The 22,014-nt window shown below is 49.6% G+C and overlaps 1 protein-coding gene across 2 annotated transcripts in view; it reads left to right on the forward strand.

The window, feature by feature from the left end:
- Window positions 1-15,935, forward strand: part of LOC144106674 (uncharacterized) — a 100,551-nt gene extending 84,616 nt beyond the window's left edge. For both annotated transcript variants that reach the window (XM_077639516.1, XM_077639517.1), the window contains 4 exons: window positions 6,961-7,087; window positions 9,897-10,073; window positions 11,063-11,163; window positions 12,344-15,935. In XM_077639516.1, the coding sequence (XP_077495642.1) occupies window positions 6,961-7,087; window positions 9,897-10,073; window positions 11,063-11,163; window positions 12,344-12,478 (540 nt within the window). In that variant the 3' untranslated portion in view covers window positions 12,479-15,935. The remainder of the gene's footprint in view (window positions 1-6,960; window positions 7,088-9,896; window positions 10,074-11,062; window positions 11,164-12,343) is intronic.
- The last annotated feature ends 6,079 nt before the right edge of the window (window positions 15,936-22,014 follow it).

The following is a 22,014-nucleotide window of genomic DNA, read 5'->3' on the forward strand; positions in this document are numbered from 1 at the left end:
TTTGCACAAGGCAAAATTTCGCACCTTCACTTGTAGCGGTGGCAGATCTGGGGTCGGGCGTCATCGCTTCAAACTTCCGTTGTGTCGCTGGCATGGCGCCAAGTCTTTCTTGAACAACAGCACGTTGTGCATCTGCCGCCTTGATCTCCTCGCACGTCAGGAAATGCGTTTCCAAGTGAACGGCGTGCGACGCGTTGTCACGCTTCGGTGTAGATTCCAGACCGGAGCTGGAGGCCGCAATCGCCGAGGTTGAAGAGTTCGGTACACAAGGCGTGCCCGAAGCAACGCTTTCTTGCACCGAAGAAGCTGCTGGTACGTCGCTGAAAGCGGCGACGCAGTCACTGTCTGGTAGCGATGTAGCAGAAGCTACGCGGCTGGAAGCTTCAACACAGTGGCTGTTGGTGGCACGCTTCGTTGCACGAAACCAACTTCATAGCACGCTTCCGCGCACCGAACGCATGTAGCGTCTTTCGCTTTGTTGGACGCATCGTGACTGACCGCGCAACAGTCTGCAGGAAACTGTTCGGACGGCACGGCGAGATATCGTAAAGACGATGACAACAGCGAACATAAACCTGGCGAAACGTGAAGAGAGCGCACAAACCACAAAGACCGCCAACAACAAGAAAAGGAAAGAGCCATGGCGGCCAGTGCAGACGATGCGCCGGCCGCCGCCGAAAGGGGACTTGCCTCGTCAGCGTGTGCAGCAGCCAATAGCGGCCGCGCGCTCCTCCGCGCGATCCCCCGCGTTCTCGAGGAGCGCGCCCTTCGCCCAATCGCAGCCTCGCATTTCATACACGGGAAGCTCGAAAGGCGCTTTGACGGACCCCATCACAAGCGAGCCACGCTTCCACCATGCTGCCGCCGCGGTCGTCGGAGGAGGCAAAAAAAAGAGCAAGAATTCACGAACAAAACAAGACCAAGATGGCGGCGCTCGGTTCACTGGCTGAGAAACGGCATGCGCTTGGAAGTTGAGGTATTTTCAGCACTTTCTCGCAGCTCAGCGGCTGCCGCGGCTTGTTCGATATTTAATTTGAAGTGCTTTCACGACGAATTAAACATTGATATTTGCAGAACAGGTAGTTTATGATACAAACTGTCAGAATATTCACTTTTCCGAAAATTGACTTTTTCGCGATTTTTCGGTTTTCAAGGGCCGCGTCCCCCCTTAAAGATCCCCAGGTGGTCGAATTTATTCCGGGCCCTCCACTACGGCACCTCTTTCTTCCTTTCTTCTTTCACTCCCTCATTTATCTCTTCCTTTACGGCGCGGTTCAGGTGCCCAACGATATATGAGACAGATACTGCGCCATTTCCTTTCCCCAAAAACCAGTAGATAAACAGCCGCCACCGCGTTTGCCAACCCCTACCCTCCCACGCCGCTGGCCGCACGGCCGGTCATGGCGCCTTTTAGGCTTTACCCACTCGTCCATGGTTTCATCTGGTTCCATCTTCTGTCCCCGTTTAGCACGTGTGCGCAGCCTCTAAGTACGCGGAGGTGCTTTTTTTTGGCCATGTGCTGTGTGCCAAGTCGCCCAGACGGGGTGGCGCGTGGTTCGAATTATCCGTAGCGGAATCTACTCGCTTTCGAATTAACGGGCTTTTTTATACACAGATCTGTATGTAGCTTGGCCGGACCAAGTAGAGTAGTTCGAATTATCGAGGTTCGAATTTACGAGCCTTCACTGTAGCACCTTAAAAATACAGGAGGCTATGCTCATGACAACACGTCAGAAATTCAGTTGCTCCGATTCTTCTAAGATGTCTTGCAATGCTAGGTGCACCGGAAAGAAAAAGACATGACATTTGATGTTCATAGGCAGTGCGAATTGTGTAACGACGTGTCACCCAGCGAGAGCAGATTGATTACGCGCTGCTTGCTCAATATTGGTAGGCCTAACGTGCTCTGTACAGAAGCCACCCAGCGACAGTGCATTCAAACTATCTACCACTTATCATAAAAGATGTTACATTGTCTGTTACCATAGACACAGTAATTTCACATTGAATTGAATGTACAACTGACTCCCGATACATCTTCATCAGTGAAGTCAACGAAAATGCGGGCCACCTGAAAGCATTGGCCGCAGGTGGACTTGTCCAGCTTAGTGCTTTGTATGCCCTGTGTGTCGCCGCCTGTTGCATGGTCTCTGTTTTTTCATTTTAAATTGTCTCATTCATGTACAACTCTTACGGCTTCCTGCTGTTAATGGTCCGTAGTAGGCATGTGCGAGTACTCGATAATTTGGAATATTCGGTTGAGTAGTAAAGTATCTGATACAGTAAAAGCTCGTTAATTCGACACTGACGAGACCGCGAAAAATTGTCAAATTAACCGAATGTCGAAATATCGAATGAACCACAAAAAACATGAAATTTGCCCCAGCATGACATACCTTTATTTGGCAAAGAAGTTTGTTATCGTCGTCTGCTTTTTCGGGCGAACTTGAGCGGCTACAATAGCTCTAACAGCTGCCAGATGCTCCGCGGCATGCGAACCATCCGGAATTTTTTCACAGAAGTCTTCCAGCACGGACAAGGCTTCTGCGGCTTCTTTCACCGTGCGCTTCGGCGTTTGGGGCAGGTGCTCACAATCGTCATATTCAGACGAATCGTCGTTGTCGGCGCCTGTCACTTCTTGGATGATTTCGTCCTCAATGGCGACACCATCATCGATGGACACGTAATCCGCGAGCCGCACGGCAGGAGGCAAAACGCTGTCGAAACAGCTGTCGTCTTCTGTGGTTGCGTCAGCTGCTTCTGTCGGCAGTTCCCCCACACCGCAGTTCGGTTGCACAAAACCGCTGTGCCGAAAGCAGTTCGCAATAACTGCTGTAGGCGTGTTGGCCCATTCGTGCGCCAGAATGTTCAAAGCGCTGAGGAGCGTAAGGTTGTACTTCTTCCCAGCTTCCATACAGAGAAGCATGCGCTGCAATACATGGTTTCTGTACTTGCATTTTATATGCTGGATTATGCCCTGGTCCATGGGCTGAAGGGCTGCGGTTGTATTCGGCGGGAGGAACACAAGCTCAATCCATTCCAGGCCCGACACCTTGCAGTGAGCACTGCAACCATGAGGACCACAAATGAGGACCACATGAAGGTCCACAACCATGAGGACCTTCCGTTTCTCAGCTCGAAAACGCCGATCCATTTGATGAAGCCAGGACTGAAATATGCTGGATGTCATCCAAGCCTTCCTGTTGGCTTGGTATTCAACCAGAAGGCGCCGCGCGTTCTTGAAGCACCTCGGCTTCTGAGCCTTTCCGATCACTAGGAGAGGCAGCCGCTCTGTTCCCGTCATGTTGGCAGCAAGTAGCACAGTGACCCTTTCTTTGCTTCTTTTCCCTGCTGTGCAGGGGTCACCTTTAAAGGTGATCGTCTTATCCGGGAGTGCTTTAAAGAAAAGCGCTGTTTCGTCGGCGTTAAATATATTCAGAGCGTCGTACGCAGCTAGGTGTTCACGAAGCCCGGTGATCCGCCACTCCTCGATCCTGTCTTCGTCCACGGATGCTCTTTCGCCACACACACTCTTAAAAGTCAGATTGTGACGGCTTCTGAAGCGAGCAAGCCAACCTTCAGAAGCTTTGAACTCTTCAAGGTTCATTTTTGTGGCGAACCTTTCAGCCTGGGCACAAATTAATGGCCCACTCACAGGGAGGTTGGCCTCACGTGCGTTTCTAATCCATCGCATTACGGCTTCTTCGAGTTCTGGGTGGGCCGCAGTCCGCAGTCGTTTCCTTTTGTCACCGTAGGCTTCACTGTCAAACGCCTCCATAATGCTGTTTTCATTCTTCACGTAAGTGGCCAAGGTGGTTCTTTTAACATCATACTTGACCATTATGTCAGAGCGTGAAACACCATCCTTCAGCACCTTCAATATTTCCGCTTTCGTGGCTAGGTCCTTCGCCTGGTTGTACTTTGGCCGCTTTGCCGGTGTCGCCATCGGAGCAGGACGCGATGGCGAGGCGCGCAGGCACGGTGCGCTACGCACTCGAAAACAGCACAGTAAACACGCTGGCAAAGCACGCAATATCCAGAAAAGGCGTGTTAGGGTTCAATAACCGCGATCGTAGCAGCAAGAAACACGGGGCAACGACGACACACGCCAAAACGAGACTTGCTGAAGATAGGGTTAACACGACGACTGAGCACGACTGCAAGAGGCAACGAAGCACAAAGAAAGACACCGGGCGCTTCGGCCACTGCTAACCTTGCTTCCCTCGCCCTCTCTCGCACTGCTGATGACGATGACCGTACGGATGGCCTACGCTACATTCTTTTTTTCCAACTTTACAGTAGCGCCGCTCTTGGCGGGCCGTGGAACTAGGTCGAATTAACCGATGGGCGGTAAAGTTTGTCCGAATTAATGAGAGTTTTGCCCCATAGACTCCTATATATAATTGTAGGGACCATGTGTGCAGGTCGAATTATCCGATTGTCCGAATTAACGGGGGTCGAATTAACGAGCTTTCACTGTATTCGGTTTGGTCCGAATGCTTGGTATTCGAAATTTTGAATTATTCAGCTTAAGTGGTTAACATTTCTGGAACTCTTGCTGCGTGTGGCTTCGGTACAGCCTACCTCCTCCAGGATTGCACTGCGGCACTCGTGCACAATAAAAGCCCCGACTCCGTGCCACATTACTGCGCTCCCGCACATATGCCTGGTCTGCGCATGCTCCCAGCAACAGATGCGAGCAGGCGGAAGCGCGGTGCCCAGACCTGCACTTGCCAGCAGGTGTTTATGGCCAGGCTACCTGCAGTGCGCCGTAACTGACACAGCAGAGGGAACCGACATCAGTAGAGAGACTTTGCGCAGCGCCGCATGTGTGTATGCGCTGATTGGTCCCAACGGGGCAGGCTTGCCGGCGGGTGCCTTGTGGTGTCCTTGAAGCGATCTGCATATGCACAGTGGCTCTCCGCAGAAGTGGATCGCACGGTGCTAAATCTCTAATCGGGGGATGCACAGCTACAGCTGCCGCAGCTGCTCTTCCCTGCGTGAAATTTGTTAAGCATCATGGCGCGAGCGTAAATGGGAGCTAGCATGAGACACATGGAGATGGGAGTCCCCTTCCAACGCCTGGCGAGAGGTGGCACTGGGTGCGCATAAATTGGCGCACGGTGTGTACGTCTAGCAGATGTTATGGAGTCACCACTTAAAAGTAACTGCTGCGCAGCGACCCAGTCGCAATCGGGACCAGTAGTTGGAGGCCCACATGTACGTCTCAAACCATGAAAACGTCGGCACTGCATGAAGGCCATTTTTGCAGAAAGTAGACGCAGCTTCAGTGAGTGTGACAGAGCTTTGGGGCATTTTCTCTTTTTTCATGTAATGGCCTTGTGTGTTCGAAAAATACATGATTTTGAAAATGCTTATTGTGCTGTTCAACCTTTTGTATGGGCTAGAAATATTCAAATTGGTTAGAAGAAAATAACTGTTTGCTTCGAATTTGCTTCGAATTCGCTTTGAGCCAAAATGCCACTATCTGCACTTGCCTAGTCCATAGCCGTAGTACCGTATTTACTCGAATGTAACGCGAGAGGTGACTTTACATGCTGCCCAGCGGGAAAAAAAACAAAACCATGAATGTAACGCAAGGCTTAAGGGTGCAAAACAAAGTACCTTTAATAGGCATCGTGGCCAACATGTTTATTCATCTTCCCCACTTTCGGAGTCCTCCTTTTCGCTATTATAGTCTCCCGGTAACTTCTGTCGCATCAATGTTGTTCGTCGCAGAGAGGATCCATTTTTCTTCATGAACGTTTTGGGCCCACCCACGAGATGCTCTGAACTTCCCATCTCCCAAGTAATTTTCCAACGGATCAGCTCGATACTGACCCCCATGAGATGGTTGCGCTGCTCGATAATTAAGTCTGCCACTATTTTTCTCCAGCTTGACATGATGGCCGTGATGAGGCCCACGAAACTCTTTGCGGGCGGGCTCACATTTAAAAAGCCCCTCCTGCTGCAGCTGTTCTCTGTGGATGGTTGACTTGCTGACGTCAAGTGTTCAAGCTGCCGCAGAATTCCCGACCTCTTCAGCTAACAGGATAGCTTTTCTCTTAAAATGAGCGTCGCCACAAGAACACGGCGCGACGATGCGCTCAGCACGAGGCCGCAACGAAAAAAAAAAAAATTACAGATAACAACGCACCAACGCTTTGACTTTGGATGGATGTGGATTTGGCGTCCGTTGTACCAGTTTGCCAGCACAAGACTGCAGAACTGCGGAAACTGGAACCAAGGTGATTGCTTTGAAATGGCTGCACCACGGCACTGCTCTAGGCCAATCGAAGTGCGGTATTCGATTATAATGTGAGGGTAGACTTTAAGGGGAAAAAATGCGGGAAAAGAAAAGGAAAAGTTCATTAGTGGTGCTCTGTTTGCATATTTGTTGTAATTTAGTGATCCCAGTAATTTGTTGCATTTACAGAGACAGCTGTGTGTATGGAGTTGTATTTGAGCTGTGGCATCAGCGTAATCTGATGTGGTGTTACTGTGGCCAGCTTGTGCAGACGGGGCACATTTAGGTTCCAGGGCATGCGTACAACCATGAGTGTCATTAGTTTCATCTTGATGAACCTAGCATAGAACTGGCTTCCGCTCAGTGGCAAAATTTTTGTGGCACTGCGATTGTGGAGAAATGGCGTCTAATGTTTCGCACTTGTTACCGCAGTTTCTTGTTGGAAAGGTCAGTGCGTGAAGCCTGTTGGGAGACTGGGATGTGTGTTCCAGGAAAGGAGGGGAAAAGAGGAAAAAAATGTCGCAAACACCATTCAGGGCTTCTGCAATTGAAGGCTTGGTGGGCCTGCACAGAGCTGGCTTGCATTGCTTCGAGTCGTTAGTTATGAACTTTGAAGGTATTTAGTGTGTCGGAGCACTGGTACATGAGACGGGCCATTGCAGCGCTTCTCGTAGGGACTGGTCTGCAGTGTTTTGGTGGGGTACCTCTCGCAGGTGAGCCTTTCTGAGTACAGACAGCGGATGCGCGAGACTGCCCGAGCAGCCACGGCGGTGCCAGCTCCATTGGCGGTGGCAATGCCCACACCACTGGTGCTCCAAGAAAGCTCATCTCCTGTCAAAGGTGAGTTTCTCCTTGTTGCCACTGAGAGAGGTTGAGCGCTTTATGAAGGAATTCAAGCGCATTTTGTCCAACGCAAAATGAGACAATGCAGGAAAGAGACACGCGCAGGCCAAACACTCAACTTCAACTGGTGGTTCAATGACGTGACCACAGAGATGTGTGCACGGGCAGGAAGCCTGATGCTGCCAAATCACAAACACTTGCCCCATCGCATCGCTTTTAAAATAAAGCGTATAAAAAGAATAGGGGTGTGCGAATATTGAAGTTTTCGAATACGAATCGAATATCTGTTCAGTACAAAAAAAATTTCAGAAAACGATCAGCAAGCAAACATTGTTGCTCTTAATTTTTTTTTTTTTTCAAAATAGTGTATGGTCCTTGCAACTAAAATAAACAAAACTAGACTGCATCAGTATCATATAAAAAAAAACAATGTGCACAGAAATGTATACTACTTGATTAGACAGCTTAACAGTATCCAAACCATAATGAGGTCATGGAAAACAAAATCCATAAAATGACAAGACTGGCAACAAAAAAATAACATGAAGACTAATAAACCTCATTCATTCGGAGTTCAAGGGACCGGAAGAAATGCCCGGGTCATCCGAAGGCCTCTGTTAGTAAAATTGCCCGCGCCTCCCCCCCCCTTAAAAAAAAAAAATGCTGCCGAAAATGCTGAAGATGCAGTAAGGCTTCATGAGGCGGCTCCATCGCGCAACACCTGTAAGCCCGTGATGAGCCACCCGTTTTGGAGTGCTGGAAGAACAACACAAATGCAAGCAAGGGGCCGGGGAACACACAGTGGCGTCGGAGCGGCGAGGCGGTTTCTAAAAAGGAAAAAGAAATAAGCCGCGCGGAGCTGGGATTCGACCATTGGCGAATGCGCGGCCCGACATTTGAAGTTGCCGCGGGTCAGCGGTGAAGAAACCGAAACTACGCAGCCAGGCTATTTTTCTGCCCTAGCGACAGAGGCCTTCCGATTGTTGCCATGCCTGCCGTTACGCCCGCTAAAGAGGTGTACGGGTTACAATGCACCATGCAATAGGCTTTTGACAGGGTCGCTGTCCCTATTGTGACTACTCGACACGCCCCTTCAGGAGGCTCCCGCGGCATTCCCCAAGTGGGCTTTCCAGCATAGCATAATTTACAAAACGGTATGGCGGGGGTCACGCTCGTAGAGTTATGAAGGCGACAGGACGCATTCTTCGGATGTGGGTATTAAATATGGAACGTATTACCGAATGATTAAAAAAAAGCGCGATTTCGCGTTGCGATTGCTTGAAACGGGCCGTTGGCCATCTTGTTCGCAGCACGGGTGATATGTGGGAAAGCACACTTATGCAAATTCTCACGAGATGAAGCCTTGCGGCGTCGGGATGCGGTCGGTCCGTGTGATAAACGGCGGAGAAGGAAGGGGATAGGACCTCTGTATGGTTTTCTTGGAATTTTTAATGGGATTATCGGCTAATTTGCCCAGATGTTGTGTTTTTGCCACGGTTGAATTTATGAAAGTATGCACAGTATACGATCGCTGACGAGTATTCGGGAATTTTCGAATATTCGGAAATTCACAATTGTCAATTTTCGAATACGAATCGAATATCAAACATATTCGATTCGTATTCAAAATATAGAATATTCGCTTACCCCTAAAAAATAATCTAGAAAACCAGCAAAATTGCCTGTATGCACATGCCATGTGGTCGTTTGGGAAAGACTATATACTCGCGTAATGGACCCACTTTTTTTCAAAAAAGTTTCAGCATATTTTTGGGGAGAGAATCGAAATTTCTTCTAGATCCGCTGGCCCACCTGTTCGTCCGTCCATCCGTCGTCAACAAAAGCACGCTGTCAAACGTGTTGGTCACGCGGTGTTTATCATCGTTCACTTTGAAAGGTGTTTGCTGTATCATGGCGCGATCCGACGATTTTGTGATAGCTGGCAGTGCCTCCCAATCGGGGCAGGCTAAAGCGAATATGGCGAACACCGGCCATGAAAGTCGGGTGTGTGCTTTTAGGACGTTTTAACTTGCACAATGGTGAGGGTGTAGGCATTTTCGCTCCCGATCTCGAGCTTGCCAAACCACTTGAGGGAGTGAAGGTCCTGCTTCCTTCTTAGCATTTCAGTATAGAGGATGTTTTACTGTGTTCTGTTTTAAATGCTGGGCTCCTGTCAGATGCTCAAGCACTGGCTGCCTTTCTAAGCATACAGTAGCACAGCCTGGCGCGCAGTGGCACGCCAAGCAAGCCACCGCGGCTTGCGCTTGTCAGGCCACCCCCCCCCCCCCCTCCTGCTGGAGCTGCCGTCAAAAGATAAACAGCCTCTGATGGTATTGGCGCGCTGCCAAGGTGTGCAAAAACTGAGGAACGCGCTACGAAAAGCTAGAAGTAAATTCTCCACAATGAAACTGGGGGTGAGTAAATTATGAGAGTGGGTTTATTACGTGGGTATATGCGGTAGCATGCCCTCAAAATGTCCTGTCCCAGCACCCCAAGAGAGCAGGTGCTTCAACCCAGTTCACAGGTCCATCTGCGGGCCATTATTTCACAGATGCGTAGGTCTCCACACCTATTCAAAAATGTTTTTAGACAGTGCCAATTGTATTTTTTACGGCGGAAATGCCGAGTGGCATTCTTCAGTCCTGTCCTACCCTTGAGTGGAGCAGCAGCTGTTTTCTCCACTCGACAGAGTGGAGATCGTCATGTTGTGCGTGTCTGTATATTTGGGTTTAAGTGTGTGCACCCTCTAAGTGGCACAGCTGTTGTGTGCGTGATGATGCACTTGACGTGTTGTGCTGTGGGGCAGCCGACCCAGGGTTGCCTGCCAGCAGGGGTAGTGCTGCCATTGTTCCCGACGAGGACGAGTCGTGGCCCCAGCGAGAGCGACTGAGCCAGCGGCTGCGCCGTGAGTTTGGCCTGCTGGACGACGACTCTGACACGGAGCGGGGTGGCACCTGTGCCCCACCCTTACCACCGCCACCGAGTGAGTGGCTCATTCATCAGCACCACCTTTTTTCGTCACTAGAATGAGAGCGCACAGCTGGTCATGGAAGCACTTCACATTTGAAATTTGGGGGCGGGCATGCCGTGGTTTGTTCACACAGTTGAACCCTATGCAATAAAATTCATGGGACCTGCTGAAAATTTCACTGACCCATGAATCTTTTCCGGTTTTGCTGCATTCAATGTTTCGACATTGCATTATGCAACTTCTCCACTGCATCGCGATCTTGGGTTGTTGATATCACCGGCCAATTCCTCAGGCCCGTTACAGTGTCCAGTGAAAAAAAAAAAAAAAATATTAGGCCTTTGCGAACGTTCGGTCGAATAATAAAGTACTCGATATTCGATTCAAACAGAATGCTTGGTATTTGAAAGCTCAGAAGTCTTCGTCTTGAACGAATAACATTTCTGTAACTCTTTCTTCGTACTCCGGGGTTGCAACATGGCACGCGCGTAACCAAAGCCCCGACTCCAGGTCCCATGCCTGCACTCCCGAGCGTATGCCGGAACCGATCTGCGCATGCTCGCGGCAAGAGACACGAGCAGGCAGAAGCGTGGCAGAAGGAGAAGCGTGGCACCCAGATCTGTACTTGCCAGGTGTCTGCAGCCGTGCTACCCGCAGTGCGCACTCACCGTAATCACACTGGGTGGCGTGCATCAGTGGGGAGATTTAGCATAGCACGATCCGCTTCCATGCGCCGCTAGTGCTCACGTGCTGATTGGTCCCTACAGGGCAGAGGTGCGAACAGCTGGCTGTCGCCTTATGACGTCCTCAGGGCCATCTGCACATGAGCGGTGGCTCTCCGCAGAATCTGATCGCCATAGCGGCCGCGGATCGCACTCTAATCGGAAGGCGCGCAGTTCTCTTGGTCTCTGCGGAACGAGTTTGAGCAGACTGCAGGCAGCAGAAAGGAAAAGGTCTTGATCAGTTTGTGGTGAGACACGCTTCTGCTTCGTGCTCTTGTGCAGATGCTGAGAGCGGCGCCCTACCACCCATGATGCCGCCCCACGTGGCGGGGCTACCCTATCCACCGCCCCCACATGGTTACCTGCCAGTGCCACCTCTGCAGGTAGGCTTGTCAACCAGTTGCTGAGGTTGGTCCTCGAGGAAGTGCTTGGTTTGAAAAAACTCTCCACGTTTGGGATTTTTCTGTGTTCACTGTGCACTTTTTGCAAGTGTTGGTGTGCAGTTCCTGTGCCAAAGTGGCCTCGTTGCTGCACATCAGCGTGCACTTTCTGAAAGTGATCAGAGTCTGTAGGTGTCCAGGGACGACTGCACCCTGCTATATAAAGGAGGTTGGAATCTGAGTCATGCCACTGACACAGTATTGTGCAAGAAGGTTTTATGTCATGTCTAGATCAGCTGGCAGCATTATGCTTTGGCCTGTCATGCTTTGAGGGTGGCGGTAATTTTGTCTGTCCAGGGAACCTGGCATAGATGGGCGAGTGATAGCTGCCATCGTCGCAGGCTTGCATGAAACTAAAAACGAAACGGAACTGAATCTAAGCGGTCGGGTTATTCTAGGAGGCGGGGCCATGCTTTTTTTGTCATGCCTGCTGTTGCATGCACATCAGAGGTGTGCGGGCTATTCTGCAGTATGCATTTCAGGTTTGAGCAGGGCTTTTTTGATCATTGCTTGCCGTGCCAGTCATACCTGCACAGGTTCTCTCTTCGAAAGCCCATTCGAGTTACCTAACCAATGCGATACTTGTAGCATCCAAATTAGTGAGTGTGCGATGCTGCAGACCTGCTGGGTGTTAGCTGGGACCAGGCCGACAGTTGGAATTAACGAGTTTTTACTGTACACTGACTGAATGAATGGCGTCTCAGGAAGCGCGCCACATGCTACCTCTAGGAGCTTTTATATTGCCATATGTATCAAATTATCAGTATGTCAAGCAGTTTGCAGTCGCCTTTGAGTCTGGGATCGGCTGTGCCCACCAAAGCTCACCAGTGAAGGCTTTTACGTGGAGGCCACAAATAATGCCACCACTTGGATTGATAAGACAGGAAATGTGCTGGAATTGGGGTAGCAGTTTGATTTAATTTGAAAAGAAATGCTTAAACTCCGCAATATAGTCAAACAGCCCTGAGGTTCATTATGGAAGCAAGCGGGTTATGTGTATAATTTAAGCCTCCCTTTGAAAGGTTGAGTGGACCAGTAGTGAGGAGGTCTAGTTTGCCCATTGGTAGCTGGCCACACATAGGTGGAGCAGTCTTGCTGCATGGTGGCGGGTGTGTCTGTGCAGGTCCCACCATTTGGCACGCCCCTAACAGCCCTGCGTCCTCCGCTCCTGCCAGCCACACATCTGGGAGGAGGGGCACCTGTCCTTCCCCCGTCTTCGCCGCATCTGCAGCCGCCGGGCTACTTCCACCACAGCTAGGCGTGGAGGCCCAAGTGTTGCTCTTGCCACTGTGAACTTTTGGTGGACTGTGCCATCTTTGAGGAAGGAACGAATGTGGCCGAGGTGGTGCCATGCAAAACTGTGCTACAACACCAACAGGCGCTGTGTGTGGCTCCTCCAAAGAGCGGTGCTCATCTCTGTGGGAGGTGTGGCCCGGATGATCGACCTTGACCTTCCTCCACCGTTGTATATAAGAAGAGCCTGCAGCAGGGGGGGGCTGCAGTTGCTCTCATATTGTATTATAGCTGTCTGCCTGAACTGTGTGTGTGGGGAAACATTGCCGGTGAGTGTTGGGCTGTTGGCACATCGTGACTGTGGAGTGCAGCATGTCTTCACTCGTCTTGAGGGGGGGACCCATCCTGCCTCCTTGTGTTTCTTGCACAGTCAAGCAATTATCCTGTGGACATTTACTGCCACTGGTAACAGTTCTTGTGGTGTGCTTTTGCAGGGTTCTCCCATCCTTTGGATCTTATGCATTGCATGGCTGTTGTTCTGACGGTGTGTGCAGAAAGGTGCAGCCCTCCTGTGAGCAACAGCAAGTGAGCTGCAACTGGTGCATTTAAGAAATGCCCGGTAAGGCACACTGGTCACAAGTTGGCTTGGCCCGCACTGTCTTGTGTGGCTCAGAGGAATGCCAAGAACATGTGGGTCTGTCCTTTCTGCACACTAGAGATTGTAAACATTGGCATTTTTCTCACTCATTTGCGGCAACATTTTTGCTTGATGTCACCAGGAGGTGGCCAATGACTGGCTCCTGTAATCACAGAAGCCCTGGACAGGCGAAATTTGCTCAGGCAAGTAACTCGGTCAACATTCTCGAGCACTGCTTTCGGGATCGTGCTGCTGGTGTTCCGAACCAGGCGTGCTGAGGCGCATCTCTTCTCTGTGTTGCCACCCGTAGCAAAATGTTGTTTCAGGGGCTCCTCACTTGTCTCTCTCTCCGATGTCACATCCATTGTGTACATAGCTATACATACATAGCCTCTCCTGACGTGTCTTTGTGTCGTGAGACTGTTGCCGAGACTGCCGGTGTTGCTCGATCGTAGGGGAATCCAAGTATTGCACACATTGTTATGGGATGGGGTCCTTTGTTTCGGTGGGTACTGGCTCCTCGCCTCTGTTGTTGAAAAAAAAAAGTGTTGAAGATTGCGTTCTAGGATGACATTCTGTTTTTGAGATGATCGTTGACCGCTTATGTATGTAACTTCAACAGCTGCGGACAGTTGCCTCGGGAAATACACGAGCTGCAAGGTTTTTGTTCTGTGGGGAAAATGTTGACCTCATTCAGTTCACCTGTACTCTCTACCGAGTGCACAAGAGCCTCAGGACTCAGTTTTTCTCAGGCACATTGAGAGCATTGAGTTAGCCACGATAATGTGCCTAGCTGGTTCTTAGACAACAGCCATGCACTGGTTGGGGTAGTGCGGGTGGATTGAACAGACCTTCAAGTGACAAGCTGTCATTGTTTGTTTGTGTGGGTTCTTGTATAAGAGTGCAGCATTTTGCTTGCCGCCGGCTTCTTTTTGACTGTTACTTGATATTTGCTGCATTTCCAATTGTAAGTGCAGTCCCATTATGCGCCAGAATAATTTTTCAGACACGAAGGTGCTGAGCTCTTCTCTTAGTTTTGCAGTTTCAGTAGCCATAAGTTTTTGTTGTTGGTCTTTTTAAAAGTTGGACGCGCATGCTCTTTTTGAGCCCCGCCCCCCCTGGATCGAGCAGCCTGGGCAAGTCCCCGCCTACTTTGGGGTGGCCCTGTATACTACTCGTGTCTCTTTGTTGTGGACGTCAGCCTACTGGTGTATATAATGTACATAAGAATTCCAGCCCCACATCTGCAGGCACGACAGCCAGCATAGTTACTCAGATGGGAGATGGGTCTGTCTATCGGCCATTGGTGCAGGCAGCACAGGAATGGTGCTGTCGTGTTGCATTGGGCCAGATGAATGCCTCATGTCTGCAGGCAACAAACTTGTACAGGATGCGTGTGTTTTTAGTTACGTGCCAGCCATACTGATCGGACGAGACCAGAGAGGTGCAGCAGTGGGTTTGCGGGTCTTCTTGCCATGGAGCCAGCTTGAGTGTGGTGTCATCCATGGTGGGTTTCGTTGGGATTTTTGTCCAGTGTGCTAATTTGACCAGCCTCTTTAAATTGATTATGAGAATCAGGATTGTTTGATTGAGGAGATGTGCTGCGCCAAGGGCCTTTTATTGCTGGGTTGTAACTTTTCTAAGCGGTGCCTTTTAGGACCCTACTACTCTGGCATGCCTAAGCTGTTTTCTCTTCGCGTGTGCTGTTTCGTTGCGTGGAAAGAAAAATCTAGCAAAGTGCATTTACCAAAAGCTCGCAGAAATGAGCAAGTTGTGTGGTTTAAATTTCTGTGATTACGTCGTGGATGGCAATCTCAGCTCCTCTTCTGCGTCACTTCTCTTCTAATGGGAAGTGATCCATGCGAGGATCTCTGGTCTCGTCCGAAGATTGATATGTCAGCCATGTCTGCTTTTATCATCTTCTTTTGATGTTGTGTCGCCCTGCGTTCCCGGTTTTTTAACCTCTTTCTGCAGTCGGGGTTTATCCTTGCAGTGGGCAAGACGGTGTCTTAGCCCTCATCCCTCCGTTTTTGTTTTTTTAACCATCTGTCATACCTTGTATATGGGGGCTCAAATTGATGACGGGGAAGTGTGTGATAACTTATTTTATATACCCTGGGCTCAACTTTGTCTCCGGAGCCATTCGTCTTCTGAGCAGTCATGTGCATTTGCAGCAGGAGCCCCCTGCAGTGTTTAGGAGGGGTTGGTGATGCTGGCTGAACAGGAAGCTCTTTAAAGACCATTGCTCCTCGTTCCAACCAGCGCTGCACTGGTTATTGCCCTGCTTGCTCCATGGGCTCATGAAATCCCGGATGTTTTGAATGATTGGCTTTACCGAACACTCATGTTATTCCCATGAGAAACCTGCGTAAAAGGACAGGAAAATCTTGCTGTATATTGAACTGCAATTTTGCAACATTAGCATTGGCAGTTCACCTAAGCAGAAGTTAATGGAACTTGAAATTGCGTCCTTAAATTGCTACTCTTAGTTTGCCATGCAAGCAGAATTAATGTTAGCAGCAGTATCTTGAGAACAAAATAGGTCCAGGTCACTTTCGTGTGAAACCTTTTGCTGGCCATGTTAACTTTTGCAGTCTGCTATTTTATTTTTCGCATTGCGTAATTCGGGGTCTAAGTATCGTGATGAATATCATGTCTGAAGTGGGAACAGGAAAGCCTTTGATGCTGGGAAACTTGACATTGGTGCTGATGCCCCATGCTCTGTCCACTTGCTCACTGGCCTGAACATTAGTCATGGGGCTGTTGCTGCAAAGGTGCTGCACTTGGTCTTTTTTTTTTTTCCCCGTGTGCCCAATGCTGTAAATAAACGAGGCTACTTTCTTCAGTAGAGTCTGCTGTTCTTAATGCACCTGCAGCATCCGGAACTCCAGGTATGATGACATAACTAGGCCTTGGCTGTAGCTCTTGCTCCTCATTCCAGCCAGCGCTGCACTGGTTATTGCCGTGCTTCTGTGGGCTCCATGTGTTCGTGAAATCGTGGATGGTTCGAATGATTGGCTATATTGAACACTCATGCATAAAAATGCAGGAAAATCTCACTGTATATCGAACTACAATTTCAGCTAGCATTCAATATCTTTAACTGCACACCGTGCCCCTAAAAGTGGCGCTTCTAAAGGCCTATCCAGTCTCCCACCGTGCACAAATGCTAGTCGACTGCGCTGCATTGGGCGTCTGTGGGCAGAGAAGGTGAACTTTGGAGGCCCTGGGCTAATGCGCATGCAGGCCCCCTTTCCCTATACTGACCCCCCCCCCCCCCCCCCGCCCCTCTCGCATGCTATGCTACTGGAAATATGCCATGCTTCATTTTAATTCCACCAAATTAAAAACAACGAAGTGCGATCAACGGGATTAATTTATTGCTATTATTACAAGGAAAACAACAAAACTTGCTTGAAACGCGTGCTGTTGTAAACGCCAACACAGATGTTCACTTCGTGATTAACCTGCATTTTGTTTTCAGCAAAAGCTAGGCTTTAAGGAAACGTTTAGTGGACTCAAGATGAACAAGAACGTAGAAAAGACAACACAGCTCAGATGTCGATCCTTTTGAAGCTGGGCTTTGTTTGCATCACTAAGTTTAATCCCGTGAGGAGACTCATGGTTGTATCCAAAACATTAAAATTCAAGCATCAGACTGCAGTAATCGTTACACACGTTACTCTATAAATATGCGATATATACAATACTTAAGCAATACAAACATCATAAAAAGGCACTTGAATACAGATGAAAATTACCGACTAATTGCAAAACATTATTTGAAAATAATTTCGTTAAAGGTAAGACAAGCAAGGACGACACCAAATAAACGTGGCACTATCAAAAACAAATACAGTTTATAAGCACGCTAAATATCACAAGAACAACAAATAACTTAGATTTGCATATCTTGAATTACACTGCTCAGCGTTTCATTGGCAACGTGGAGGCTGGGAGGCGACACAACAAACTTATTGGAACTATTCATGTATAGTGCAAACACTTTTTATTTAAAATGGCATCTTTCGTGCCTTAGCTTTGGCGAAATCAGATATAGTCTGTTCGAAGAATAGATCGCGGAGGTGGTCACTTTCAATGAACATGATAGCGAGTTCACCTTGTCGTCACGGACGCCCGAACGAAGGCGACTTTTTATCATCGACAACTTGGAAAATGATCGTTCGGCCTCACAGTTTGGCACGGGTATGCTTAAGTACTTTCGCAAAGCAATAGAAAGGTTCGGAAACACATCAATAAGCTTTCTTCGTGCAGCAACTTCATTATTCCCAGGGGACTCGTGTCCTGGCTCACAGAGTTGTGCAGAAAGTTCGCAAACTGAACGATTTCAGCGGAAAATGCTGGCTCCAAATCATTTTTGTAGCTTTTCACCAACTTCTCAGCCTGCTGTGCCAGAGAGGCCTCTCTCCCAACTTCTGTCAGCAATTTTAAGAATCCGAACCTTTCGCAGAGTTCAGTGTAGGCAGTCTTTCGCAAAGCAGAGCCTAGACACCGTCAAGTACAACATTGTAGGTCTCTAAGATAAACTTTTTTCTACCTTGTAGTGCACTATCGCTTTTTCTGTCCGGGTGCTTGCTCAAAACGATGCGTTTGCCCTCATCCTGATAACATTGATTGGTACTTAGCGTGCGTGCTCTCCCTTCGAAGGTATTGAAGAGACGTCGCAAAGAATTAACAAAGCCTTCTAGAGAGCTCAGCCGGTCTACAGCAGTTGAAATGTCTAGGCCTGGTTTCTGAAGTGCTAAGCTCGTTTTGTTAAAGCGCTCCAAGGTTTCACTCCAGAAAATCGCCATGAATGCAGTCTCTAGTTTTGTCATTTTCTTGGAGAGAGTGCGCTTCGTTCCTAGTGTCACCGTTTTCTTCCTCATTCTTTGATATAGCTTCAAGGCAACACAAGACTACATTGAAAGGTTTCAGAATGGCCTTGCATGATTAAGCGCATCTTGACCACCTGGTCTCAGAGAGACTTTTCAAAACAAGCTGCTCGCCAGTTCCGCCCATGCTGTCCAAAAGTTACCTCCATCGCTTAGGTGAGGCATCAAAAAACACAGTCTCCAAATTACAGTGAAAAATTTGACTGCCTCAAGGCAACTGCCAATGCTACACGTGCCAACTAAGTTCAGTCCATGACTTTTTTAGCGCATGCTTGAAACAGGCATCAGCTATGTTCCGTTTTATCAGCTTGGAGTGCGCAGAGTCCTAAGGAAGCAAGCTCTTTTCGCTCCTTGTTTTGTACTGCCAGCAAACGTGGTGGCCGATTTCAATGGCTAAGTCTAGAAATTGGAGGCGGTTGTCAGAGGGGGGTGCATATGTGAATGAGAGTCCTGGATGAGCTAGCTGGAATTCAATCAGCGTTTTTTTCCACCAAATTGTTCATTGCGCATCCCGCTTCACACATATCAGAAAATCGTCAGCGTACCTGTAGCACGCCGTGATGCCAAGCAGAAACAGTGTGTCACATAGGACACGGTCGCCTCTGGCTAGAAAATGTTTCAAAACACTGGCGCGATGTTAAAGCCAATGCATATCCCGTCCTGCAAAAAGAGCTCTCCACCAAACTGCACGTACAGGGGATAGAGATAAACTCTTATAGTGCAAGGAAGTCCGAAGTGCTAATTCCACTCGCGTTCATAAACTTGACACTTCCCTAGGTGTCCAAACAATCTTCCACAGCCTGCAGCATGTCACTCTTGGGTCCTCCTTGAAGAAGAGCACCACCTCGTCGGAGTTCCATATCATGAAAGGGTCGTCCAGTGGAAGCAAGTTCAAAAGCCTTTGGAGGTATTGGGACACCTTGCGTTGCCATGTGCCCTGGTCTTCTACAATTGTTCGGAAGGGTGCAGTCGTTTTATGGGTTTTGACCGTGAAGAAGGGTTTTAGCAAAAGCTGCTTGCTGTCTCCAACTTCTTTTCCCAGTTTCTCTATAGGCCTACTTTTTCGCACAGTTTTGCGGCTTGGCTTCATACCTTCTTCAGAATCTTTTCTTCATGCTTCTCCTCCTTGCGCTAGTGCTTCGAAATTGCTTCCACGGCCTTCGCCTTGTACTCCATTGTCCCTAAAACCACAGAGCAGCCCATCTTGTCCAATTGCAAAAGCCTCATGTCGTTCTCGGCCAAAAATTTCTTGGTTTTCTTGGGAGCCATACGTGATTTCTTTTTCTTAGTCTTCTTGGTTATGCTCTGCTTAGTGCAGAGCTGTGCATCTGCAACATGCGCAGCTTTCTCTTCTGAGGGTGCGCTGTTCGCAATCGTGTGCACCATGCTCAAAACGTCCGAATAGCCCACATTTGGATAGGTGGCAAATTTTGGTCCCTTGCTCAGAGTTTGCACATGTGGTGGAGGAGTGCATCCGGTTGCGTTGATCAACTGTGGTTTGTTTCGGTGCCCCCGTTTTGCCTTTCTGGGTAAATTATTGAACGAAGTGTTCCAAAGGTTCTGGCCCAACGATTCCGCGTAGTCAGAGTAGTACTTTAACATGTACTTGCATTGCTCCGGTTCCAGTGTCTCGGCGCAGGTGACCTTGATGTGGTCTCTGTAGATCCGTACTTGTCGGCAGGTCTCTGCGTGGAAGCTAGCAAAGCCTCCTGGAAGTCGTCTCGGAGGGGACAATGAACCCGAACACCGAGGCAATTACAGAGGTGTTCAATTCGTGGGAGAGTGCAGGTCTCTGCGTGGAAGCTAGCAAAGCCTCCTGGAAGTCGTCTCGGAGGGGGCAATGAACCCGAACACCGAGGCAATTACAGAGGTGCTCAATTCGTGGGAGAGTGCAGGTCTCTGCGTGGAAGCTAGCAAAGCCTCCTGGAAGTCGTCTCGGAGGGGGCAATGAACCCGAACACCGAGGCAATTACAGAGGTGCTCAATTCGTGGGAGAGTGCAGGTCTCTGCGTGGAAGCTAGCAAAGCCTTTTGGAAGTCGTCTCGGAGGGGGCAATGAACCCAAACACCGAGGCAATTACAGAGGTGCTCAATTCGTGGGAGAGTGCAGGTCTCTGCGTGGAAGCTAGCAAAGCCTTTTGGAAGTCGTCTCGGAGGGGGCAATGAACCCAAACACCGAGGCAATTACAGAGGCGCTCAATTCGTGGGAGAGTGCAGGTCTCTGCGTGGAAGCTAGCAAAGCCTCCTGGAAGTCGTCTAGGAGGGGGCAATGAATCCAAACACCGAGGCAATTACAGAGGCGCTCAATTCGTGGGAGTGCAGGTCTCTGCGTGGAAGCTAGCAAAGCCTCCTGGAAGTCGTCTCGGAGGGGGCAATGAACCCGAACACCGAGGCAATTACAGAGGCGCTCAATTCGTGGGAGAGTGCAGGTCTCTGCGTGGAAGCTAGCAAAGCCTCCTGGAAGTCGTCTCGGAGGGGGCAATGAACCCGAACACCGAGGCAATTACAGAGGCGCTCAATTCGTGGGAGAGTGCAGGTCTCTGCGTGGAAGCTAGCAAATCCTCCTGGAAGTCGTCTCGGAGGGGACAATGAACCCGAACACCGAGGCAATTACAGAGGTGTTCAATTCGTGGGAGAGTGCAGGTCTCTGCGTGGAAGCTAGCAAAGCCTCCTGGAAGTCGTCTCGGAGGGGGCAATGAACCCGAACACCGAGGCAATTACAGAGGTGCTCAATTCGTGGGAGAGTGCAGGTCTCTGCGTGGAAGCTAGCAAAGCCTTTTGGAAGTCGTCTCGGAGGGGGCAATGAACCCAAACACCGAGGCAATTACAGAGGTGCTCAATTCGTGGGAGAGTGCAGGTCTCTGCGTGGAAGCTAGCAAAGCCTTTTGGAAGTCGTCTCGGAGGGGGCAATGAACCCAAACACCGAGGCAATTACAGAGGCGCTCAATTCGTGGGAGAGTGCAGGTCTCTGCGTGGAAGCTAGCAAAGCCTCCTGGAAGTCGTCTCGGAGGGGGCAATGAATCCAAACACCGAGGCAATTACAGAGGCGCTCAATTCGTGGGAGTGCAGGTCTCTGCGTGGAAGCTAGCAAAGCCTCCTGGAAGTCGTCTCGGAGGGGGCAATGAACCCGAACACCGAGGCAATTACAGAGGCGCTCAATTCGTGGGAGAGTGCAGGTCTCTGCGTGGAAGCTAGCAAAGCCTCCTGGAAGTCGTCTCGGAGGGGGCAATGAACCCGAACACCGAGGCAATTACAGAGGTGCTCAATTCGTGGGAGAGTGCAGGTCTCTGCGTGGAAGCTAGCAAAGCCTCCTGGAAGTCATCTCGGAGGGGGCAATAAACCCGAACACCGAGGCAATTACAGAGGCGCTCAATTCGTGGGAGAGTGCAGGTCTCTGCGTGGAAGCTAGCAAAGCCTCCTGGAAGTCGTCTCGGAGGGGGCAATGAACCCGAACACCGAGGCAATTACAGTGGTGCTCAATTCGTGGGAGAGTGCGTATGTCACCGTCCTTGTACGGCATCTTGCTTCAACCATTAAGCCAGTGAAAAAGTGTATACGAGGAAGCGGGGACATGTCAGGAATGTTGAGGGCAGATGTACAAGAAATAAACGTCAGTAAAGCTTTGTAGAGGGCTACTTGGTCGTGCATACTGAGACGAGAACGCTAGATTCAAGACAAAGGGAGAACACCACATAGGAACACCACGAGACACGAGCGCAAACTTTCAAACGCATGTGTTCAAACGTCAATTCTGGCCAAGAAGAAGAGCACAACGCATGGTCTTGTGGCGTTAGGCACAAGACATGTTTGTAGCATGCGTTGAAGGTGTCGTGTATAAAATACCACTGTCTTGCAGCAGGGCCTACGTCGGCCAGACAGGAAGGTGCTTAAATGAGCGGTAGCGGGAGCAAAATTACAAAAAATCTGGTCAGTGTCCCTGGTAACCTCGTAGCACGCTGCGCCGTGCACAAGTGCGAACCGCTTCTGGATAAAACGACGGTTCTTAAATCGAAGGACAAGGCGAGGGAAT

This window comes from Amblyomma americanum, chromosome 10 (genome assembly GCF_052857255.1).
Source record: "Amblyomma americanum isolate KBUSLIRL-KWMA chromosome 10, ASM5285725v1, whole genome shotgun sequence".
Lineage (NCBI taxonomy): Eukaryota > Metazoa > Arthropoda > Arachnida > Ixodida > Ixodidae > Amblyomma > Amblyomma americanum.